General features: G+C 34.3%; 2 protein-coding genes across 2 annotated transcripts in view; both read right to left on the bottom strand.

Annotated features, from left to right (window-relative positions):
• LOC140151884 (neuronal acetylcholine receptor subunit alpha-10-like) overlaps positions 1-19,003 on the bottom strand; it is a 56,122-nt gene extending 37,119 nt beyond the window's left edge. Inside the window, exon 1 of the mRNA XM_072174203.1 lies at positions 18,839-19,003. Within this exon, the coding sequence (XP_072030304.1) occupies positions 18,839-18,893 (55 nt within the window). The 5' untranslated portion in view covers positions 18,894-19,003. The remainder of the gene's footprint in view (positions 1-18,838) is intronic.
• Positions 19,004-23,158: 4,155 nt separating this feature from the next.
• Positions 23,159-24,001, bottom strand: LOC140152236 (uncharacterized). The gene has a single exon (XM_072174539.1). The coding sequence runs from the start codon at positions 23,999-24,001 to the stop codon at positions 23,159-23,161; it is 843 nt and encodes a 280-aa protein (XP_072030640.1).
• Positions 24,002-24,254: the final 253 nt, after the last annotated feature.

The raw sequence follows: 24,254 nt of genomic DNA on the forward strand, positions 1-24,254 counted from the left end.
TTTATTTATCAGCTAATTCAGGTACTTTTAATCTATTAAATCTGCACGCGTCTTTTTCAGTAAGAGCTGTTATTTTAAATACTCGAATATACTGTAGATTTCTTTATATAAACTACCTCTGGGTTGTATTAGCTCTGAAGTAGGCTAGCAAAATATCGCACAAGCGAAATACACACGATGATAACAACACACAAATCTCCACAAGGACAAACAATTTGTACTTTACCTGCTTTTCCTTTTCGACTTGCAGATCCATATGTATGATAACATTTGTCATAATAAAGTATAAAGTGTATGTAATACAAATATTCATTAAAAATTTAGTATACAGAGACGCAAGATTACGGTCTCGATTTTTTCCTCTTTTATCAGGTCGGTAAAATGTAACCAATTTGATAATATCTGCATATTTCTGGAATTTTTAGCAGATTCTGGAGAGAATATTCCAATGCAATCCTATATAATACGTCGTCTTTTGAGTTTTGACTAAACCCTATTCAAGTGATGATCACTGAAGAAATTATTGTTGCTTCATGTGTATTACAGTTGCCTCAAGGTCATATCAAACTAGCAATCGCAGTTTGTGATTCAAAACTCTGGTAAAAACTCATCAAACTCTGGTAGCGTTTGCACAGTCGCTACCAGCGTCCAGTCGTAGCTAGTGACATAGCGATAAAGTTACCTCCAAGTCAACTGCTTGCGATTTGACGCTGCGGCATGCTTGCGACTCATCAATTAGATGCCAGCAATCGCTCTTCCGATAGCTATGGAAATTAAAAAAGAAAAACGCCACGCTCCTTGCGATTGCGATCGTCTAGCATGATCCGGGCATTAGTGTTGTATCTTGAAGAAACCGTAGGCAGTTGCATCATGGTGGTAACACTGATTATCCTATTCCACATAATGTATCAATACGTTAACAGCAGGTGGAGAGTTAATGGTAAGAATATACTTCCCTATTGGCTGCAGTTTTCAGAAGAAGGCTACTATTTTGATACTTCTTTAATTAAATTAGGGCACTTAATTTATTCCGGTAATACAAAACCATCTGTAACTTCAAGCGGATTTTCTTTCGCGATTAAAGCTAGACCTGTGAAACGTATCATAGTGTTCGGGAAGAAAATACGATTCCAAAGAAAACAATTGTTTTTGAGCTTAATCAATGGGATCCAAATTGATTCAAAAGTAGATTAAAACAAACCAAAAACAATTTTTGATAGCTAGCAAAGCATTATCGGATTTGTGCAACTTTACTCTTATGGTCATTAAAACATAATAATAATTGTCTTAGTAAATACAGACATAAATGTGGATTCCATATTCATATTAAAATAATGAAATATATACCTTAGCTATATGGAAGCAGGTAATGTTGAATTATGGGACGGGAGATTCAATCATATCCGGGTTAATTTGCTTGGTATACCACGTATTTGACCTGCTTTGACATAGAGGATGATGAGATAAATACGGGTTCTTACATAACACACAATTTGGCACTTTTTCATTCTTTATTAGAATACACGAGTAAAATTATTAAATATGAATTTTCAGTGTTCTGAGTTAAGGCGTAGTTTGTCGGTGAATAGAATAGGGACAAAGAACAGTTAGAAAACAGCTTAATTCTTTATGTAGTTGTTGTGCTGTACAACTTTAAAATCGTTGTGATCATATTCGCGTACCTTGTTTGGTAGAAAGTAAGTATAAACCTGAATGTACTATACCATGTATACACTATCAATGGTGTATGCTGCTTGTGTACCATCTCTCCATTCCATGTTTTTGACAGTGACATATAAACCCGCCTGAGACAACTAGTGGTTATCGTAAGCCAACCCAAGATGTCTATCTATTGGCCTCGTAAATATCACTTTGAAATGGATCCCCAATAGTAATCTCCCAATGGTCAAAGTTACGCCTGCAGTTCTTGATTGTCTTGTCAAATTCTTCGTAATGATCCTACATATTTATCCGGTGTGAAATTTTACGTGGCGGAAGTTATTTCAATAATTATGTTTTTCATCATGAAGCAAAAAGACTTTCTATTATTATCAAAATATAAAAATGATGATGATGATTATGATGATGCCAAATTGCTTCCTTTTGAAAGTGCAGTTAAATTAGCAGGCTTCCACAGACATTGTCAATGCAATTACCCAAGCAATGCACGTTTACCCCATCCCAGTGTTCCATTGCCTAATATAAACTCCCTATTTCAATTACGATGATGATACTACTGATGATGGTGCTGCTGCATATGACTACTTGTCGATAAAGAGAACACTTGCATTATCTGACCACTTCATTCATATGGTGCGTATAACGGAATAAGTTGCAAATTATTTGCTGTAATAATCTAAGATTTTATAATCATGTTGTGTGTGACGTGATAGATGTGATTTAATTACGAGACCATTATGTAAGCGACATAATCAAATCACTGGGCCATGGATTCGTTCATTTTATCTTCATTATATGAATAACAATGTGAGCCACAAAACGGATCATTGACTTCTTCAAACCTGAAACCAAGGACATTGGATGGCTCGATTGTAAGCCTCGTTCGAGATTTGTTTTTATTTATTATCAAAAATATAAACGTATCTATATAATACATACATGGAACTTCGTTTTGAGACATTTAAAGTTGTTAATAAAAACTAAATATCTATATTAAAACGTGAGTATTTAAAAGAGATAAACCTTGAATTACTGTATAAAAATGGGCGAAATTAAATTAAAACCCCTGATGACCAAAACAATACTATACTACTACTTAACAATACAATTAAGTGTCGCTTTAGATCAAGAGATAGCTTAGTGGCTATGAAAGTACACTCTATTATATTTGCTCTATAGCTACTTTCAATTGCGACGTTATGAGGCGTTATTATTAATACCTTGAACGTTCGTTGATATTTGGTTTTTGGTATAGACACAAAATAGTAAAAATAATGAGAAAACATACGCAATGGCTGAAACTTAAGAGTTTGAAAGGGAACAAATTGAAACCACTAAGGCCAAAGCTTTATGAGTTTGTACAAATAATAGAATGGTTACAAGATGAAACATTAGCCAATTTGTATCTGGCCCGATGTACTGGATTACGCAATGCCGTAAGCTGTAATGGTACAGTGGAATGGTGGACAACAAAGGGATAGACCGATGAACTAATATGACAGATCATTTTGATTCAGATTTGTTATACAAATATTTAAAATTTAAGACAAATTACATCAACTCTCATGGTGCACTTCACTATTACCCCAAAAGCGGCATTTATTTTCTATAAATAATATTCACTAAAAGTTTGAAATCCCTTTGAAACCCTTTTCAAACCGACTTAAATTCATTTGAGGCATTGAGGGCATCCTTTCACATAAACTATATCTTTTCTACAACAAAAATACTGATTACACTACTGTGCAATTTGCATCCTGATGATCATATGGATGTGTATATTTTTTTTAAACATTTTGTTGTTTTTGTGGCTATGTCTCACTTTCAGATTTTTTTTAATAAAGGGGAAAACCAAAATAATAATTATTAACAAACTCAGAATCACAATGATTGAAATTATATTTGAAGCCGTTTCTATACAAATATCTACATGCAGCAGACCTCCGCTGTTTATAATCTTCAAGTGACTCAATCAAATTGGAAACATTTTCTATGTAATATCAAAAACAGGAAGGTACACAAATCTAGAGAAAATTAACAGCAGAAATGAAAGGAGAGTAAGAAAAAAATCTGGTACTATAATATTATCTGTTGTTATGCATTTTGAGGAATTGTTCTGGTCTCTCTCACCTGACTCTAAGGAATGACAATTTTCTTCATTAGTCTCCAGACGTGATCCCATTATTTCATGCAGCCAGAGGACACTTTAGATGTGATGCTAAAAATAGCTATATACTGCGCCTAACACTTAAAACAAAGCCATATCTAAGCCAAAACAAAACGCCATATCTAAGCCAAAACAAAGTAGTCGGTAGACTGCGTTCTGCGATTTGATTCCACAAGCTATTCTCATTTGAATGACAAATGGTCAAGTGGCAAAAGTGACAAACTGCGTCCTTTTGAAAGTATAGTTAAATTTATAGCAGACTTCCACAGATATTGTCGATGCAAGTACGCAAGCAATGTATGTTTATCACATCCCGGTTTTCCATTGGCTAATATTTAAACTCCATATTTCAATACCGATGATATTACTGCTTATGATACTGCTGACGGTGTTGTTGCTGCTGTTGCGGATGATGTTAACGATGATTATTTTAATTAATTACGACACAGACTGCTTTGTCAACCCCCTTTACCAAACAAACAAACAAACAAACAAACAAACAAACAAACAAATAAACAAAAATAACAAAAAACAACAAAAAAGAAACACTTGCATGATCTGACCACTTCGTTCATACGGTGCCTTTTCATGTGTAAATTTCAAATTATTTGCTGTAAGATTTTATAATCATGTTGTGTGTGACGTGATAGATGTGATTGAATTACGAGACCATTATGTAAGCGACATAATCGAATCACTGGGTTATGGATACGTTCATTTTATCTTCATTATTTGAACAACGATGCGAGCAACAAAGTGGATAATTGGCTTCTTCAAGCCTGGTCAAAATTACATTGAATGGCTCGATTGTAAGCCTCGTTTAAGATTTGTTTTTATTTGATATCAAAAATAAATTCAGCATCAAAAGTAAATCATATTTTTTATAGATCAATCATTTGTTTGGACAAAGAGAATTGTTGAATGGTAACAAAGAATGGGAAAATGCCGGAGATGGGGGTAAAAATGAAGATGGCGTGGTAACACAACGTAAAAAAGGCACCGCCACATTTTGTGTTCAAATTACACTTGAATGAGTAAAATGTATTTCATTAGTTTCGTTTAAAAGTAATTATAAAACCAAAGTCCAGGTAAATATATGTCTTCCTACGTACCTGTATTGTCACATAGTCATACATTCTTGCCTAAAGAATTTGCATGACAAATGTATTGAAATTGATTTTAATGGAATTAGAAAATGCTAACTTTTACGATGCAGAAAACAGTCCAATAACAATAGAGGTCTTCTTTTAGTCATATCTTAATTTCAATTTTGTTTGCGACAAATGACTGAATTGAAATGAGGAATGATCGAGCATACTATAGTATAAATGCAGATAATATGAAACATTACTCACGGAGATAATCTATAATAAAAATATACTGCGATTCTCCAGTTAGTTTTACTATATACAAACCAAATAGAGGCAGATGTATTTCCCTGAATAGTCCAATAAGATCGATTCAGACATATCGACTCCCATTGAGTTAAAAACATCTCTATGTAATACATACATGACCTTTATCAATGTGTGTGATAAAAGCAAAATGGAGATATCACTTTATGGTCAGTCCCGGTCTAGGAAAGTGAGAAGTGTTTTGATAGCTTGCTAAGACGAATGGTAGTCCTAAAGGTATTATCAATATCATAAAAAGAATATTATTAGCACGTTGTTTTGAGACATTTACAGTTATGAATAAATGCTAAATATTTATATTAAAACTTGAATATTAAAACTAGAAGAATCGTTATCTAAGTATGGACGCAATTAAATGAAAACCTCTGATGTGATGACCAAATCAATACTGCTACTACTTGACATTACAAAGTGTCACTTTTGGTCAAGTGATAGCTCAGTGACACTAAAAGTACACTCCATTATACATGTATTTGGCTGTGTAGGTACGTTATAAGACGTTATTATAAATACCTTGGAGACAATAAACTTCACGTTCGTTGATCTCTGATTTTTGGTACGTGATCTTTGATTTTTGGTATGGACACAAAATAATAAAATTATTATAAATACCTTGGAGACAATAACCTTAACATTCATTGATCTATGATTTTTGGTATGGACATAAAATAATAAAAAACTAGAGAAAACATACGCAATGGCTGAAACTTAAGGGAGAAGTTGAAACCACTAAGGCCAAAGCGTTATGAGTTTGTACAAATAATAGAATGGCTACGGGGTGAAACATTAGCCAATTTGTAGCTGGCCTGATTACTGGATTACGCAACGCCGTCAGCTCTAATGGTACGGTTGGTAGAATCACTTTCAGTTGCTTAACCACGGGACAACAAAGTGATAGGTCGATGAACTAAAATGACAGACCATGTTGATAGCTTGTTACTGGACATTAGAGACTGGAACCAGAGAAGAATAAGAATCAGATTTGTTATACAAACATGTCTAATTTTAGACAAATTACAGCAACTCTCATGGTGTACGTCATAATTTCCTCCTAAAAGCTACAAAAGTGTCCACAGTTTTCTATAAACAATTTTTGGTACTAGCAGGCAAAAATATCCACTTAAAAGTTTGAAATCACTTTGAAAATTAAAGGGTATCTTTCAAACCAATTGAATTCTATTTGAGGCATTGAGGACAACCTTTTCAGAAAAACTTATCAGCGCTTAGGGCCGTCGGTACAAATTTCTCACTTTCTCCAAAAAATTGCATACTAATGAACGGATGTATGTAAATATCGCTTAATATATATACTTTAATTGCCTAAGGTATTTTATGCCAAGATAGAAAGCATGACATACTAAACTTACTTAACGACGGGATATTAAGTTATAACAGTTTAATTTTTTATTTTTTGTCAATGTCGCGCTTTGAGGAGAAAAACTATTATTAAAATAATTATTAGCAAACCCAGTTTCAAAACAATCTATCACATTTGGGGTCGTTTTCATACAAGTATCTACATGCAGCAGACTTTATAATCTTCAAGTGACTCATTCAACCTGAACATATTGTCTATGTAAAAGACAAAACAGAAGGAAAATGAAGAAGATACAAGAATCTAGAGAAAATTAACAGGAATGAAAAGAGAATAAGAAAGAAAATCTAGTGCTGTATTCCCTGTTGTTATGCACTTTGAGCGTGTTAATACTATTGTGAGGAATTGTCCTGACCTCTCTCACCTGACTCTAAGGAATGACAATTTTCTTCATCAGTCTCCAGACGTGATGTCATTGATTTATTTCATGCAGCCAAAGGCACCTTTCAATGTAATGCTAAAAGAGCAACATACAGGAGATAACACTGCCTCTAATACTTGCAAATCTAGCAAAAACCACATCGAAATATTAATTATGTTAAATTGTGGTAGAGGTTCAAAATTATGTGATTATATTGTTAGAATGAATGCCCAATTCACGATACAAATGGGATAAATACTTTATCTAACGGCAGATGGCAGAGAGGATTCTGTGGCTCAGTCATCACTAATGATAATCGTCCTAAACCATTAAAAAGTGGCGGTAATCAATAAGGAGATGAGAGAAATCAAATTCAAGTTTTGAAGAGGATAAGTTAATTTAAAGTGAATGGTAATCACGAAATGAGTAAGAATTTATCGCACTCTCGTTGGGAAAAATTGAACAAAGTCAACAAACGATACAAATTCATTTATTTTTAGCGTCTTTTTTGGTTTAGCTTTATATTGTTTTTTGTCCTTGTAATCGCTCAAATTCAATGCAAAAATATACAGCTTAATTTTACAACACAGCATTAAACTTGGCCAACACTTAAAATAATCATGCGCTATTTTAACTTATTGTAGATCATCACCAAGTTTGAAGGTACTGTACGCTTCCCAGTTTCCGGATAACCGTATTATCTTGCATTTGATATTCGAACTAGTGTTGATAAAGTGCATTTCCGTCCAGAGATATCTTGACGTAAGACGAGCAGTTTGTATAGACACTATATTGGACCGTAAGGGGATATCTGAAGAATTGTGAGACACGTTATTAAATTAGATTAGGTTCATTTTGGTGATAATTTGTGGAAAGCGCTCTGCTAAAATGAAAGTAGAAAGTACTTTGCCTTAACCTTCGTATACCAAGCCTTTATGACAACACATCTTATCAAACGAGGATACCATCCCCCTTTGCTTGTCAAAATAGATATGTATGTATGATTATTGGTGCCTTGGGATAGGTATGGATCTCCTCTGTTCATTGAAACCACAAAATCTAAACATCGTCAGATTTTTATTAGGTTTTTTCATTTAGAATAGAAGGAAATAGATATTCTAACATGCACAACAGGGCACTTTAAAAAAAAGACCGGTGTTAACCTCCCAATACCCCTACCCTTCAAACATCCCTTACCCGTGTCATATCCACATAGGGTTGTCAATTTGTTGTCGTTAAAATGAGCACAAAGATTGGCTCTACAATTACTAATTTTTGTTAAGTAGGCATCTCTCCCTTTGGTATAGGACAAGGGTTGATGTCTACCGCTTGAATAATAAGTTAAAGCACTATCTTAAAGTATTATTTGTCTGTAATTGTAACATTTGGATGATTTAGATAAATAACATAATTCCTACACATTATTATCTATCTTAAAGGCCCATTCAGTGATTTGCGCAATCGGACGATCGTAAAAATCATCAAAATTCAGATTTTGGCACCTTTGTCATTGTCATAGCCTGCTAGTGGTTCAGCCGAAAGCCATGTATTTAAGACAAAGTGAGGCATTTACATGAATCTGTAATTTATATACTGACAGTAATCAGTATATATATTAGCTACATGTATTTGAATGGGGTTTCAACTTCATCAATACTGCTGTTTTCTTCGTTATTAGCCAAATTTTCATTTCAAAAATACCAAATGACAATTTGAATGACCTATCCTTTTAAGCAATTTATAAACAATTTCATTTTTTTTACACTTGCGCTGAGATCCCGGGCTGAGATCACTGAATGGGTCTGTAAGTCAATAACTGACATTTAACAATAACGTGATTTAAAACACGTTAGTTCACGTTTATATACCCGGCCAAGTCTTCTTCAAATAATAAATTAAGCAAACTCACCTTAAGGAATTCTTGGATTTAAACAATGATCAATATTCCCGTTTAAAGTTCAAACTGCTTTTTATGCTATTAACATTTTTATGATCTGAATGGGGTGAATGCTGATGTCGTTTGGTCAAAATGAACATTTTAAATGACACAATAAATAACAATAACTTTAAAAGTTCAAATCAAAGTTGGAATCAAACAAGTCTTTGTACAGTGGGCAATCCTTAGCTGCAGTTTTGTATTCATAAATGTGTTTATGTGTATTGCTATTATATTTTATTATGTGTGTAAATACCAAATAAAATGAAAATGAAATGAGACACGGTTAATAATTATGTTTATACGCTCAAGTAAGGCTAAAAAGCCTATGCTGGTCTATGTGGAAAGAAAAGGGTGAAACAGATTTGAAAATAAAGATCAAGAAAAAGAAGGCCACTCCCAACAGTCAAGTGAACAATGTTATTGTTAACCTATGTGTCAAGAGAAAGGAAACTTCTTAATCCAATCTCAACTGCCTCTAATGCACATGATTGAGGATGTTTGAGCTTAACAGCAATAATAATAATAATAATAATAATAATAATAATAATAATAATAATAATAATAATAATAATAATAATAATAACAACAACAACAACAACAACAACAACAACAACAACAACAACAACAACAACAACAACAACAACAACAACAACAACAACAACAACAACAACAACAACAACAACAACAACAACAACAACAACAAGATCCAATAAGATCGATTCAGACATATCGACTCCTATTAAGTTCAAAACATCTCTATGTAATACATACATGACCTTTATCAATGTTTGTGATAAAAGCACAATAGAGATATCACTTTATGGTCAGTCCCGGTCTAGGAAAGTGAGAAGTGTTTTGATAGCTTGCTAAGACGAATGGTAGTCCTAAAGGTATTATCAATATCATAAAAAGAATATTATTAGCACTTTGTTTTGAGACATTTACAGTTATGAATAAATGCTAAATATTAATATTAAAACTTGAATATTAAAAACAGAAGAATCGCTATCTAAGCATGGACGCAATTAATTGAAAACCTCTAATGTGATGACCAAATCAATACTGCTACTACTTGACATTACAAAGTGTCACTTTAGGTCAAGTGATAGCTCAGTGACACTAAAAGTACACTCCATTTAATTTGGCTGTGTAGGTACGTTAAAAGACGTTATTATAAATACCTTGGAGACAATAAACTTAACGTTCGTTGATCTTTGATTTTTGGTATAGAAACAAAATGATGCAAATTATTATAAATACCTTGGAGACAATAAACTTAACGTTCATTGATCTATGATTTTTGGTATGGACATAAAATAATTAAAAACTAGAGAAAACATACGCAATGGCTGAAACTTACGCGTATGAAAAGGGAAAAGTTGAAACCACTAAGGCCAAAGCGTTATGATTTTGTACAAATAATAGAATGGCTACGGGGTGAAACATTAGCCAATTTGTACCTGGCCTGATTACTGGATTACGCAACGCCGTCAGCTCTAATGGTACGGTTGGTAGAATCACTTTCAGTTGCTTAACCACGGGACAACAAAGTGATAGGTCGATGAACTAAAATGACAGACCATGCTGATAGTCTTACTGGACATTAGAGACTGCAACCAGAGAAGAATAAGAATCAGATTTTTTATACAAACATGTCTAATTTTAGACAAATTACAGCAACTCTCATGGTGTATTTTATAATTTCCTCCTAAAAGCTACAAAAGTGTCCACAGTTTTCTATAAACAATTTTTGGTACTAACAGGCAATAATATCCACTTAAAAGTTTGAAATCCCTTTGAAAATTTCAAATCCCATTGATGACAATCTTTTTAGAAAAGCTTGAGAATTGTTGAATGGTAACCAAGAATGGAGAAATGCGGGAGATGGGGGCAAAAATGAAGATGGCGTGGTAACACAACGTAAAAATGGCACCACCACATTTTGTGTTCAAATTACACTTGAATGAATAAAATATAGTTTATTATATACTTCATTAATATATTCTTATTCATTGATTGGTTAAAAGTGGATCACATGACCAAAAGTAGTTCTACCATCAGTACTCCTATCCGTAAATAGTACCTCTAAGCCGTAATTAGTATTTTCAATGTCCCGGATGAGCCGTAAATAGTACCTCCAAGCCGTAAATAGTACTTTTGACCATGCCTTCCGCGTGCGCGCATTCGATGCGACGGAACAGTTCACGCACGCGAAACTGCCATAGCGTGATTTTGCGCTGCTGTAATTCACCTTTTCGGTAAATCCCATAACCTTTTGCGAGTACACCTGAGAACTCGTCATTTGACGTCACACCGACTTGCAATGCGCACTAACGATGTTCCAAAAACGATGTGCGCATCGGCGCAAATCGGCGTGACGTCAAATGACGAGTTCTCAGGTGTACTCGCAAAGTGTTATGGGATTTACCGAAAAGGTGAATTGGTTAGCCCAATTTTAGCCTATTCGATTTTTTTGAAGGGCAAAATATAGGTTGTGCTGAAATTGGTCGTGCTGTTCACTCAGGATAAATAAATTAATTAAATTTCGGAATTTATATAGCGCTTTTTCCAGAGGATTCAAAGCGCTCTAATTTTGCTGCGTGGTGAATCATTACAATCAGATCGCATCAACTAGGCTAGTTGCAGTCGAACCCGGCGCAAACCTATCCGCACTTAGATTGTAACATCCACCCATTTTCTGCAGCTACCCAAATTCCATTGGGTGAAGGAAGTTTTTGATAACGAAACAACTAATTACCGATTTTGAAAGCAGGAGGAAACCGGAGATCCCGGAGAAAACCTGCGAGAGCGAGCATGGATCGGGATAAACCAAGTGCACATGAGTCCTTGGGCCGCGCCGGGGCTTGAACCCGGGACTTCAGTGGTGCAAAGCGAGGGAACTACCGCTGGATAGAAGCTGGAGAGTCAAAACGTCAAATAATTTTCTTTTAACCAATCAATGAACAAAGAACATATTAATGAAGTATATAAAACAAATATATACTGCCTTTATTCGAGGTTCTGGTTAAAACTATGGTCCCTCGTTGAGATCAATTAATACTATTTTCCTCATCGGGGCTGCGCCCCTCAGGAAAATAGTACTATTGATCTCACCTCGGGCCCATAGTTTTAACCAGAACCTCTCATGGCAGTATATATTTGTATATTAGTTTCGTCTTAAAGTAATTATAAAACCAAAGTCCAGGTAAATATTTGTCTTCCTACGTACCTGTATTTTCACATAGTCATGCTTTCTTGCCTAAAGAATTTGCATGAAAAATGTATTGAAATTGGTTTTAATGGAATGAAAAAATGCTAACTTTTATGATACAGAAAACAGTCCAATAACAACAGGTCTTCTTTTAGTCATATCTTAGCTTCAATTTTGTTAGCGACAAATGACTGATTTGAGATGAGGAATAATCGAGCATACTATGAATGCAGATAATATGAAACATTACTCACGGAGATAATCTATAATAAAAATATACTGCGATTCTCCAGTTAGTTTTACTATATACAAACCAAATAGAGGCAGATGTATTTCCCTGAATAGTCCAATAAGATCGATTCAGACATATCGACTCCTATTAAGTTCAAAACATCTCTATGTAATACATACATGACCTTTATCAATGTTTGTGATAAAAGCAAAATGGAGATATCACTTTATGGTCAGTCCCGGTCTAGGAAAGTGAGAAGTGTTTTGATAGCTTGCTAAGACGAATGGTAGTCCTAAAGGTATTATCAATATCATAAAAAGAATATTATTAGCACGTTGTTTTGAGACATTTACAGTTATGAATAAATGCTAAATATTTATATTAAAACTTGAATATTAAAACTAGAAGAATCGTTATCTAAGTATGGACGCAATTAAATGAAAACCTCTGATGTGATGACCAAATCAATACTGCTACTACTTGACATTACAAAGTGTCACTTTTGGTCAAGTGATAGCTCAGTGACACTAAAAGTACACTCCATTATACATGTATTTGGCTGTGTAGGTACGTTATAAGACGTTATTATAAATACCTTGGAGACAATAAACTTCACGTTCGTTGATCTCTGATTTTTGGTACGTGATCTTTGATTTTTGGTATGGACACAAAATAATAAAAATTATTATAAATACCTTGGAGACAATAACCTTAACATTCATTGATCTATGATTTTTGGTATGGACATAAAATAATAAAAAACTAGAGAAAACATACGCAATGGCTGAAACTTAAGGGAGAAGTTGAAACCACTAAGGCCAAAGCGTTATGAGTTTGTACAAATAATAGAATGGCTACGGGGTGAAACATTAGCCAATTTGTAGCTGGCCTGATTACTGGATTACGCAACGCCGTCAGCTCTAATGGTACGGTTGGTAGAATCACTTTCAGTTGCTTAACCACGGGACAACAAAGTGATAGGTCGATGAACTAAAATGACAGACCATGTTGATAGCTTGTTACTGGACATTAGAGACTGGAACCAGAGAAGAATAAGAATCAGATTTGTTATACAAACATGTCTAATTTTAGACAAATTACAGCAACTCTCATGGTGTACGTCATAATTTCCTCCTAAAAGCTACAAAAGTGTCCACAGTTTTCTATAAACAATTTTTGGTACTAGCAGGCAAAAATATCCACTTAAAAGTTTGAAATCACTTTGAAAATTAAAGGGTATCTTTCAAACCAATTGAATTCTATTTGAGGCATTGAGGACAACCTTTTCAGAAAAACTTATCAGCGCTTAGGGCCGTCGGTACAAATTTCTCACTTTCTCCAAAAAATTGCATACTAATGAACGGATGTATGTGTAAATATCGCTTAATATATATACTTTAATTGCCTAAGGTATTTTATGCCAAGATAGAAAGCATGACATACTAAACTTACTTAACGACGGGATATTAAGTTATAACAGTTTAATTTTTTATTTTTTGTCAATGTCGCGCTTTCAGAGATCCATAGAAGGAGAAAAACTATTATTAAAATAATTATTAGCAAACCCAGTTTCAAAACAATCTATCACATTTGGGGTCGTTTTCATACAAGTATCTACATGCAGCAGACTTTATAATCTTCAAGTGACTCATTCAACCTGAACATATTGTCTATGTAAAAGACAAAACAGAAGGGAAAATGAAGAAGATACAAGAATCTAGAGAAAATTAACAGGAATGAAAAGAGAATAAGAAAGAAAATCTAGTGCTGTATTCCCTGTTGTTATGCACTTTGAGCGTGTTAATACTATTGTGAGGAATTGTCCTGACCTCTCTCACCTGACTGTAAGGAGTGACAATTTTCTTCATCAGTTTCCAGACGTGATGCCATTGATTTATTTCATGCAGCCGAAGGCACCTTTCAATGTAATGCTAAAAGAGCAACATACATGAGATAACACTGCCTCTAATACTTGCAAAGTTAGCAAAAACCACATCGAAATATTAATTATGTTAAATTGTGGTAGAGGTTCAAAACTATGTGATTATATTGTTAGAATGAATGCCCAATTCACGATACAAATGAGATAAATACTTTATTTAACGGCAGATGGCAGAGAGGATTCTGTGGCTCAGTCATCACTAATGATAATCGTCCTAAACCATTAAAAAGTGGCGGTAATCAATAAGGAGATGAGAGAAATCAAATTCAAGTTTTGAAGAGGATAAGTTTATTTAAAATGAATGGTAATCACGAAATGAGTAAGACTTTCTCGCACTGTCGTTGGGAAAGTTGAACAAACGATACAAATTAATTTATTTTTAGCCTCTTTGTTTGTAGCATATATACAGCTTAATTTTACAACACAACATTAAACCTGGCCAACACTGAAAATAAGTATGCGCTATTTTAACTTAATGTAGATCATCACCAAGTTTGAAGGTACTGTACGCTTCCCAGTTTCCGGATAACCGTATTATCTTGTATTTGATATTCGAACTAGTGTTGTTAAAGTGCATTTCCGTCCAGAGATGTCTTGACGTAAGACGAGCAGTTTGTATAGACGCTATATTGGACCGTAAGGGGATATCTGAAGAATTGTGAGACATGTTATTAAATTAGATTAGGTTCATTTTGGTGATAATATGTGGAAAGCGCTCTGCTAAAATGAAAGTACTTTGCCTTAACCTTCGTATACCAAGCCTTTATGACAACACATCTTATCAAACGAGGATACCATCCCCTTTGCTTGTCAAAATAGATATGTATGTATGATTATTTGATGCCTTGGGATAGGTATGGGTCTCCTCTGTTCATTGAAACCACAAAATCTAAACATCGTCAGATTTTTATTAGGTTTTTCGTTTAGAATAGAAGGAAATAGCTATTCTAACATGCACTACAGGGAACTTTAAAAAAAAACGATGGACGTTAACCTCCCAATACCCTTACCCTTCAAACACCCCTTACCCGTGTCATACCTCCATAGGGTTGTCAATTTTTATCGTTAAAATGAGCACAAAGGATGGCTCTACAATTACTAATTTTTGTTAAGTAGGCATCTCTCCCTTTGGTATAGGACAAGGGTTGATGTTTACCGCTTGAATACTAAGTTAAAGCACTATCTTAAAGTATTATTTGTTTGTAACTGTAACATTTTGATGATTTAGATAAATAACATAATCCCTACACATCATTATCTATCTTAAGGGGGTACTACACCCCTGTGGTAAATTTGTGACTAGTTTTACATTTTTCTCAAAAAATGATAACACACTGGTAATAAAAGTTATGAATATTATTGGGGCAAGGAATCCAATTACTACACTGAAATTTCAGTGACTCAAGACAAGCGGTTCAGTATATATGATAGGAAACGATGTACATCCTAGCGGTACCTTATTTCTTATCATAAATAACAAACCGTTTGTCTTGGGTCACTGAAATTCCAGTGTAGTACTTTTGTTACCACTGTGTTATTAGTTTTTGAGAAAAATGCAAAAATATACACAAATTTATTGAGGGGTGTAGTACCCCCTTAAAGGCCCATTCAGTGATTTACGCATCCGGACGTTCGTAAAAATCATCAAAATTCAGATTTTGGCACCTTTGTCATTGTCATAGCCTGCTAGTGGTTCAGCCGAAAGCCGTGTATTTAAGACAAAGTAAGGCATTTACATGAATCTGTAATTTATATACTGACAGTATACATTAGCTACATGTATTTGAATGGGGTTTCAACTTCATCAATACTGCTGTTTTCTTCGTTATTAGCCAAATTTTTCATTTCAAAACATTTGAACGACATATCCTTTTAAGCAATTTATACACAATTTTAATTTTTTTACACTTGCGCTGAGATCACTGAATGGGTCTTTAAGGTTATTAATTATTTTAAACTGTTGTGATTTGGTAGTTCACAGCATCTTACGAATGGTAGTGAGCTTTGGCAAAAAATGCATTGCTCAATTCATAGCGAGCGTGTAGAAGAATTCAAATATCACAGATATACTTTTATAGGTGCTGCGGTTCTTGAGTTACGTTGTGAAGAGGGCTGAAACAACAACACTTTTGTAAAACATACATAACTAATTAACAACAATAGATTAAGCAAGTTTGCAGAGTATACGATTTGTAGAATGAACTTTTGCAAAACATCAAGGTGTTAATTTTCAATAATATATTGATCTAGATAATGAAAATCGATTTTTAGGTTGCTTCGACCAACAATACCTCGTCTACCCTTAAGTCAATAACTGACATTTAATAATAACGTGATTTAAAACACGTTAGTTCACGTTTATATACCCGGCCAAGTCGTCTTCAAATAATAAATTAAGCAAACTCCCCTTAAGGAATTCTTGGATTTAAACAATGATCAATATTCCCGTTTAAAGTTCAAACTGCTTTTTATGCTATTAAAATTTTTATGATCTGAATAGGGTGAATACTGATGTCGTTTGGTCAAAATGAACATTTTAAATGACACAATAAATAACAATAACTTTAAAAGTTCAAATCAAAGTTAGAATCAAACAAGTCCTTGTACAGTGGACAATCCTTAGCTGCAGTTTTGTATTCATAAATTTGTTTATTTGTATTGCTATTATATTTTTATTATGTGTGTAAATACCAAATAAAATTAAAATAAATTCATATGTTACGCTCAAGTAAGGCTAAAAAGCCTATGCTGGTCTATGTGGAAAGAAAAGGGTGAAACAGATTTGAAGATAAAGATCAAGAAAAGGAAGGCCACTCCCAACAATCAAATGAACAATGTTCCTGTTAACCTATGTGTCAAGAGAAAGGAATCTTCTTAATCCAATCTCAACTGCCTCTAATGCACATGATTGAGGATGTTTGAGCTGAACAGCAATAAAAATAATAATAATAATAATAATAATAATAATAATAATAATAATAATAATAATAATAATAATAACAATAATAATAATAATAATAATAATAATAATAATAATAACAACAACAACAACAACAACAACAACAACAACAACAAAAATAATACTAAATACTAATGATAATAATAATATTTTAAGGCTTTTATTTGTTGTTATATTGGTATGCGAAAAGACTTCAATTATTTACTCTACGGCATCCGTTGTGTATAGTATAGGATAATAATTTATAATGAGGCTCATGTGATTCTAATATAATACTGTTTATTTGCAAATTTAATTGACTTCTCTCTAAAGACAAACCATATGTGCAGGCAGCTGCAACTAAATAACGGCAAATAAACTATCTTTCAATTTGTGCAAATTTATGTTCATATCATAATTACTTTTTGTTTTACACACGATTCCATCGCTGGATTCAAATTAGTATGCAGTGTGAACACAACATAATCATTTCATTTAGATCAGATTCCGGAGTTTAATTTGAACTTTTCTCATCACATAATCTGCGTATTGAAGAGTTCGAATGTCAATCCCTGAGGTAATGTGTATTTATTAACTTTGATTTAACCAAAGATTTTATAATGAATTTTTAACAGTACTTAAATACACCCACACATTTTTGAAATAAAACTATAAATCTATTGTTTGATTCTCTTCTGGTTTATATCACAAAATGTATACAGAGTGAGATCCAAGTTTGCTCTTGTATTAAAATAAAAGTATGAGGGGAATACACTGCGTGCTCTTGGTATTAAGTTCGTGTTTCTGGCGTCAGTAATCTAACTGGATCGATTGTGGTACATCCTGAAATTGTCTAGATAGTAAGACACGAAAAATATAAGCTTAGTTACTTCGACTTTTCACCTATGGGAAATCATTGTTGTTACTTGTCAACTGTATTCATACTTCAACTGCTAGTGATGAGCAAAAGCCTTTTTTGACCAATTAACTGCGTCTTACTTTCAGAGTAAGTAGTAACGAGACGTGTCATTGGTCAATGATAAATCGTTTATCAACCTATAAAATCAACTTACATAGAAAAAAACCCGGTCATGTCGCTGCTTTCGGAAATTACAAGAGATTACGAAGGTAGGATATACCTGTTGTTGAAAATCCTTATGACATAAATATAAATCATTTTAGTCCACTTTCTTCATTGTGAAAATAAAGCCCTTGACTTGTTTACGGTTACCCGTAATCCTAGCGATTTTATTGTGCGGAATAATATTTTTCTTCGTTGAGAGTACGCGCATTTTAGGATTTACTTAATTTTATGTCGAGGAATTACACGAAACTTTCTCGAATGTACGAAACAAAAATCAAAATCAGCAAAATATTTTATATGGGCGAAGTTAAAGTATAATATTCAGAGAGTCAAATATGAATTTGCCACTTGTGAAGTAAGGGTAAAAACTATTCTTCTCTGGATGGTCAGTCGATTATTTACGCTGTCAATCATTTTCTCTAAGTACTAAGTTAAAATCCATTTATTGTCCAAACAAATCCAAGCAGGAACCTACTTATCAACCTTATGCTTACCTTTGGCAAATGAGAATCCCATGGTTAAAATTAATATCAATAGTGTTCCTTTCATTCCGTTGTAATGATACAAAACACTAAACAAAAATAATTCCAAAAATATCAGTCCACGGCGTTGGGTAAATCAGTTCCGCATAAAGCTGTCTCATTTTGCAGTACGAATCTTACTTTTGACACTGTAGACGTGATAGGTATGACGAGATGCGTACAGCTGCTATTGTATTGTGAGATAAACAGCGCCAACAGAGATATAAGCTGACCGTGTTCTAGTGATAAAAGGCGCTCTGACATTCATTCTAAATTCATCAAAGGGTTGCATATATCTACTACTGCATTTTCTCTATTTCAGAAAAGGCGGGAATTAGAATCGTCTTTATTTGGCTTTCTTAAACGATTGCAGGCCTAGTTAAATGAAATATGAATAAGCTGCGTATTATTGTGTCAACTACGTATTTCTGGCGTTAGTAATCTGACTGGATCGATTTGTAGTTCATCCTGAAATTGTCTAGATAGTAAGATACAAAAGCGATATAAAATTAGTTACTCCAAGGAGAACATGAGGTAAATCGTTTTTGATACACTATACTTACTTCAAAATTGAAAGTATTTCTTTACTTGCTGAAAAACACTAGACATTTTAATGTTTAAAAACATGTCCAAAATAGTAGTCCAAGCATTGGGCAGATCACACGTAAAACTGCCTTGTTCTCTTATACGAATATTACTTTTGGCATTGTAGATGCGTATACTATAGCTGACATTATATCGTGAGATAAACAGCGCCGACAGTGATACCAGCTGAACGTGATTTATAAAAAGCGCTCTGACAATTATGTTGAATTCGGTAGAGAGTGTAGAAACTGCACCAATGTATTCATTGGTGCAGAATTTCATGAATTAAATCCTGCTCTATTTGCCTTTCTTAGCCTACTTTAGTCCTAGTAAAATGAAATATGATAAAATCTGTCACTCCTGTCGTTATGCATTTTATGAATAAGCCAATGCCACAGCTGTATATTTGCTTTTATTTCAAGGCTAATCGAGTCATGAACAGCATTTATTACTACAATCTTGGAAAAAAGTCTTGGAACACTTTCGTGTCAAGAGGAAAACTGACACCCCATCTCCACGTGCAATGTTGGGAAATGCCAATGTCTTCAGCGGTTGTCCAACATGTTTCAACATTGATTGATGGGGAGATGGGGAGAGGAGGAGAAGGGAAGGGTACATCATTGTTATAGATGTCATGTTGTTTATAAACAAAGCACACGTCATTTCCATTTCCATTGCAAATTCTGCATGGAATTTTGACAAAGTGTACCAAGTGTTCCAAACTTGATGAGGAGAGGGGAAAGGTAAATCATTGTTGTAGATGTCATATTTGTTCATAAACAAAGCACATGTCATTTCCATGATCATTGCAAATTCTGCATGGATTTTCGACAAAGAGTACCAAATGTTCCGAGTACTTTTTTCCAAGATTGTAGGTTCTGCTGAAAGAAGCTCCTGCTTGAATATCACAGTCTGCATATCCTGGTTGGAAACGAGTGCGATCCACATGGCGGCAGGAAAGGGGAATAATATCTTGTGGTCGCCTGACATGAAGTTTGCTACTGTTTAATACTGTTTAAAAGTAATACACTGCGTGTTCTTTGTGCCGTGTTCCTGAAATGAGTTATCTGACTGGATTTATTTATTATTCATACAAAAATAATTGACTTATAATGGCAAGCGAGCAGTGTGGCCCAGCGGTTAAGGTCGTTGACTCTGGTGAAAGAAGTGCCCGGTTCAATTGCCGGTGGAGGCAAACAATTTACTATCCGCTTTCTGCATTACTGTATTTGATTTGTGGGACAGGTGCAGTGATAGGGTAACGTCTGGCTGTATGTACGCCATACCCTGAGCATCATTCGAGAACAGTGTCCAACAATAATCATTAATAGAATCACCCAAGTTAAATAAGAAGTACAAAAAATAAAATAAATATAGTAAGACACGAGCGATATAAGGTAATTCGCTCCGAAGTTAGCCCGAGGAAAATTATTTTTATTAAAATGTATTGATACTTTAATATCAAAAGTCTCAATACATCCAAACATTCTTATATCAAATGTTGAGTGATAATTTCTGACAAAACGTCGAATTTTATACTTGCTTTCATAATGATGAAATCATATTAGTTTATCACAAAAATTGCATTTTGACCCTGAGTTTAATTGAATGAAAATATCAGTGTTATTCCAACGCTTACACCGTGATTCTACGTTTGAAAAGGTTAGCTGTTTTCACACTCTATAATATGGTCACAATTACAGCTTCTTTTGCCAATATTTTCATAGGATACTGAAGTTTTCATGTTAACAATGTCCTTTTCAACCTTTGTGAGTAGGTGTACACTCAGAACGCTCTCACCATTCTCTATTGTTTGCTTTGAAATGAATTTTCTCGATCAAATAAAAATACAATAATTTTATGATTAAACTTTTTAACTTGTCAGATAAAAACATGGTGTTTGGACATACCTTTAAAAAAAATATCCTAGTGTTGAAATTGTGTCTTTTTTGTGTAAGATTTTTGATTTTCATAGGCCTGCCGAAACTTTGGACTATATTAGTGCTGTAAGGCAATATTTGGTTGAATGAGGTGTTGTTTTATTGAGAGGAAACCTAATATCATTTTTACATAGGATTTGGGGCTCGATTTCCCGGTCATTTTACCAGTAGAAACTTGAATGACAAAGACATTTTTAAGCACGGATTTTCAAGTCTCACTGCACGGAAGTTTAACCTCACTGCACGAATGTGTCAGGAGGTACGTTAAAACAGCCTCTGGGTGCACGGATGGCACAGCCTCTGGTACAATAATTTTTGTGATACCAGCATTCGAGAGCAGCATACCATCTAAATATATACCTCATACCTAAACATTCTGATGTCAAAATTGCAACTTTAATCGGGTAAACAGTATGCTTCGACCATATTTATAAATACGTTTTTATAAGTACGCACGTGATCCTCTGCGCTGCCATAACAGCTTGTAGACAGTAAGTCTGGAAGTGACGTTCTACATAGCGTGAGCTGGAGGTCTTCCAATACATTTGAATGTAAAGGCAAAACAACATGAGACTACTGTGCGGTGATTATATTGTAAAAGTTTCCGTCGTTGAATATTTTTTTCCGTCGTCATACACCTGGGCATCTTGGGAGAACAATGCCAGTGCATTGAAAGGTTTACCCAGGTTAAATAAGAATGAAATAAATAGTTCAATAAATTCGGCATCCCCCATGTGTAATAATTTTGCTATTCAATTATTACTTAAATTTGATGATATCTATCTACAGAGTTCCTATCCTTTTATGTATAGTGGTCAATGCATGACGATTTGGACACGCTTGCTGGTTTTGGTAACATTCGGAATAGCGAACCTTCCGAATAGCGAACTTCGCTCGTGCTCATGGGTCACGTCCCAGCAAACACAAAACGTTTTCGACATCATTCGCAAAAGGTTATAAAAGGATGTCAGAAAACGTTTAAATGTCGGGTTATATAAAGGGTATATTAAGAGTATAAAACGTTTTCATAACCTTAAAAACATTTTTGATAATCTACTGCTCAGCAAATAAAAATGTTTTACAGAAAACGTTTAAATGTCGGGTTATATAAAGGGTATAAAAACGTTTTAATAACATTCCAAAAACTTTCTTGAAAACTTGATACAAAACATTCTAAAAAGAATGTTATTTTGGGGTTGAAAAAATATTTTGCGAAAAATGTTTGCCCAAAATATTTTCAATAACGTTTTAAAAACGTTTTAATGACCTTTATATAACCCGACATTTAAAAGGTTTTGAAAAAACATTTTAAGAACATTTCTGTGTTTGCTGGGTTCAAACATTTTAACATAATGTTATTTGAATATTGACACAATATTTGGCAAAAATGTTTGCAAAAATAGTTTACAATAACATTTTTGAAAACATTTAAAAATATTGTTGTAGTGTGTTTTCATACAAAACGTTTTAAAACGTTATCATGACCTTTATATAACCCGACATTTTAATGTTATTAAAACGTTTTACCTAAACCAAAAGCCAAAATATAACTTATTTAAAACGTTTTTAAAACGTTTTTGTGTTTGCTGGGGTGCTTATTTATAAAAACGTATTTATAAATATAGTCAAAGCACACTAGTAAAATTCGTATTCGTGTCTCTTCGTTGTTTGTTTCTCTGGATCTGGACGTTATCCTCTGAATAAACGGGTACCCGCATCGCATCAGAGTTGGTACAAACCAATGACCTAAGACTGGATTTGACGAAATTTAATTGAGGTAGTCCCTAATGGCGGTCTTGAAGTTTTTGTAGTCTGGTATATCTAATATGTCGTGGGGCAGTCCGTTCCAGTGTGGAATTGTCCATGGAAAAAAGCTATTTGCGTAGGTCGCTGAGTTGACTCTAATTGAAGATGGGTGGTGTCGTCTGGTCATTCGTGTTGGTCGGGTGAGGGGGTCCTGCCAGTCTATGTCGACGAGATTGTGTGTAATTCTGTACATCAAGCTAAGTCTGGTAATAAGGCGACAGGTATCCAAACTTGGCCATTCAAGTTGGTTGAGCATTTGCGTAACACTTGCTTCTCTGGAGTAGTTGTTGTAGCACAACCTAGCAGCTGACCTCTGTATCATGTCTAGCTGGTGTCTCTCTTCATTTGTGGAAGGGATCCAAGCTGCCGACTCATAAGTCAATTTGGGTTGAATGAGTGACAAATAGAGGCAAGACTTGATGTATGTAGGACAAGCTTTGAAGTTCCTTCTGATGACACCCAGTATCTTCTTACAGCTGTTTGTGACTTCAGAGATATGCTCTTTCCAACGTAGATTGTCACAAAACTTCAGACCAAGGTACGGATGAGAATGTGTTGCCTCAAGAGTTTTTTGGCACAATGTGTTTGGGGAGGTTTTGATGGTTTTCTTGGTTGTGAAGTTCATTTTGAAACATTTATCGGTATTAAAATTCATCTGCCAGTCTTGATTCCAACGAGATATTGCGTCAAGATCTGTTTGAAGGATGATCTGGTCTTCTACAGAGTTGATCTCGGCAAAGAGTCTGGTCTTTGTACCAGCACTCACACAGCTAGGCAAGTCATTGATGAAAACTAGGAAGCTCATAATAACAGTACCCTGTGGCACGCTGGAATCTACCTCTGCTGCAGTAGACTGAATACCATCGAGGACGACACACTGTTTCCACTTGAGTATATTCCCGGTGACTCCATAATGATGGAATTTTTTTTAAAGGCGCTTATGTGGAACTCGGTCGAATGCCTTGGAGAAATCCAATAATATGGTATCGACCTGACGACCCCTGTCCATGGATTCAGCAATATCTGTCGTAGTAAGGACAAGTTGCGTATCACATCCT

The sequence above is a fragment of the Amphiura filiformis genome, chromosome 5 (assembly GCF_039555335.1).
Source record: "Amphiura filiformis chromosome 5, Afil_fr2py, whole genome shotgun sequence".
Classification (NCBI taxonomy): Eukaryota; Metazoa; Echinodermata; class Ophiuroidea; order Amphilepidida; family Amphiuridae; genus Amphiura; species Amphiura filiformis.

Bases quoted from the DNA above. Each gene is read 5' to 3' on its own strand.
- LOC140152236 (XM_072174539.1), bottom strand. From the start codon at position 24,001: ATGAGCTTCCTAGTTTTCATCAATGACTTGCCTAGCTGTGTGAGTGCT.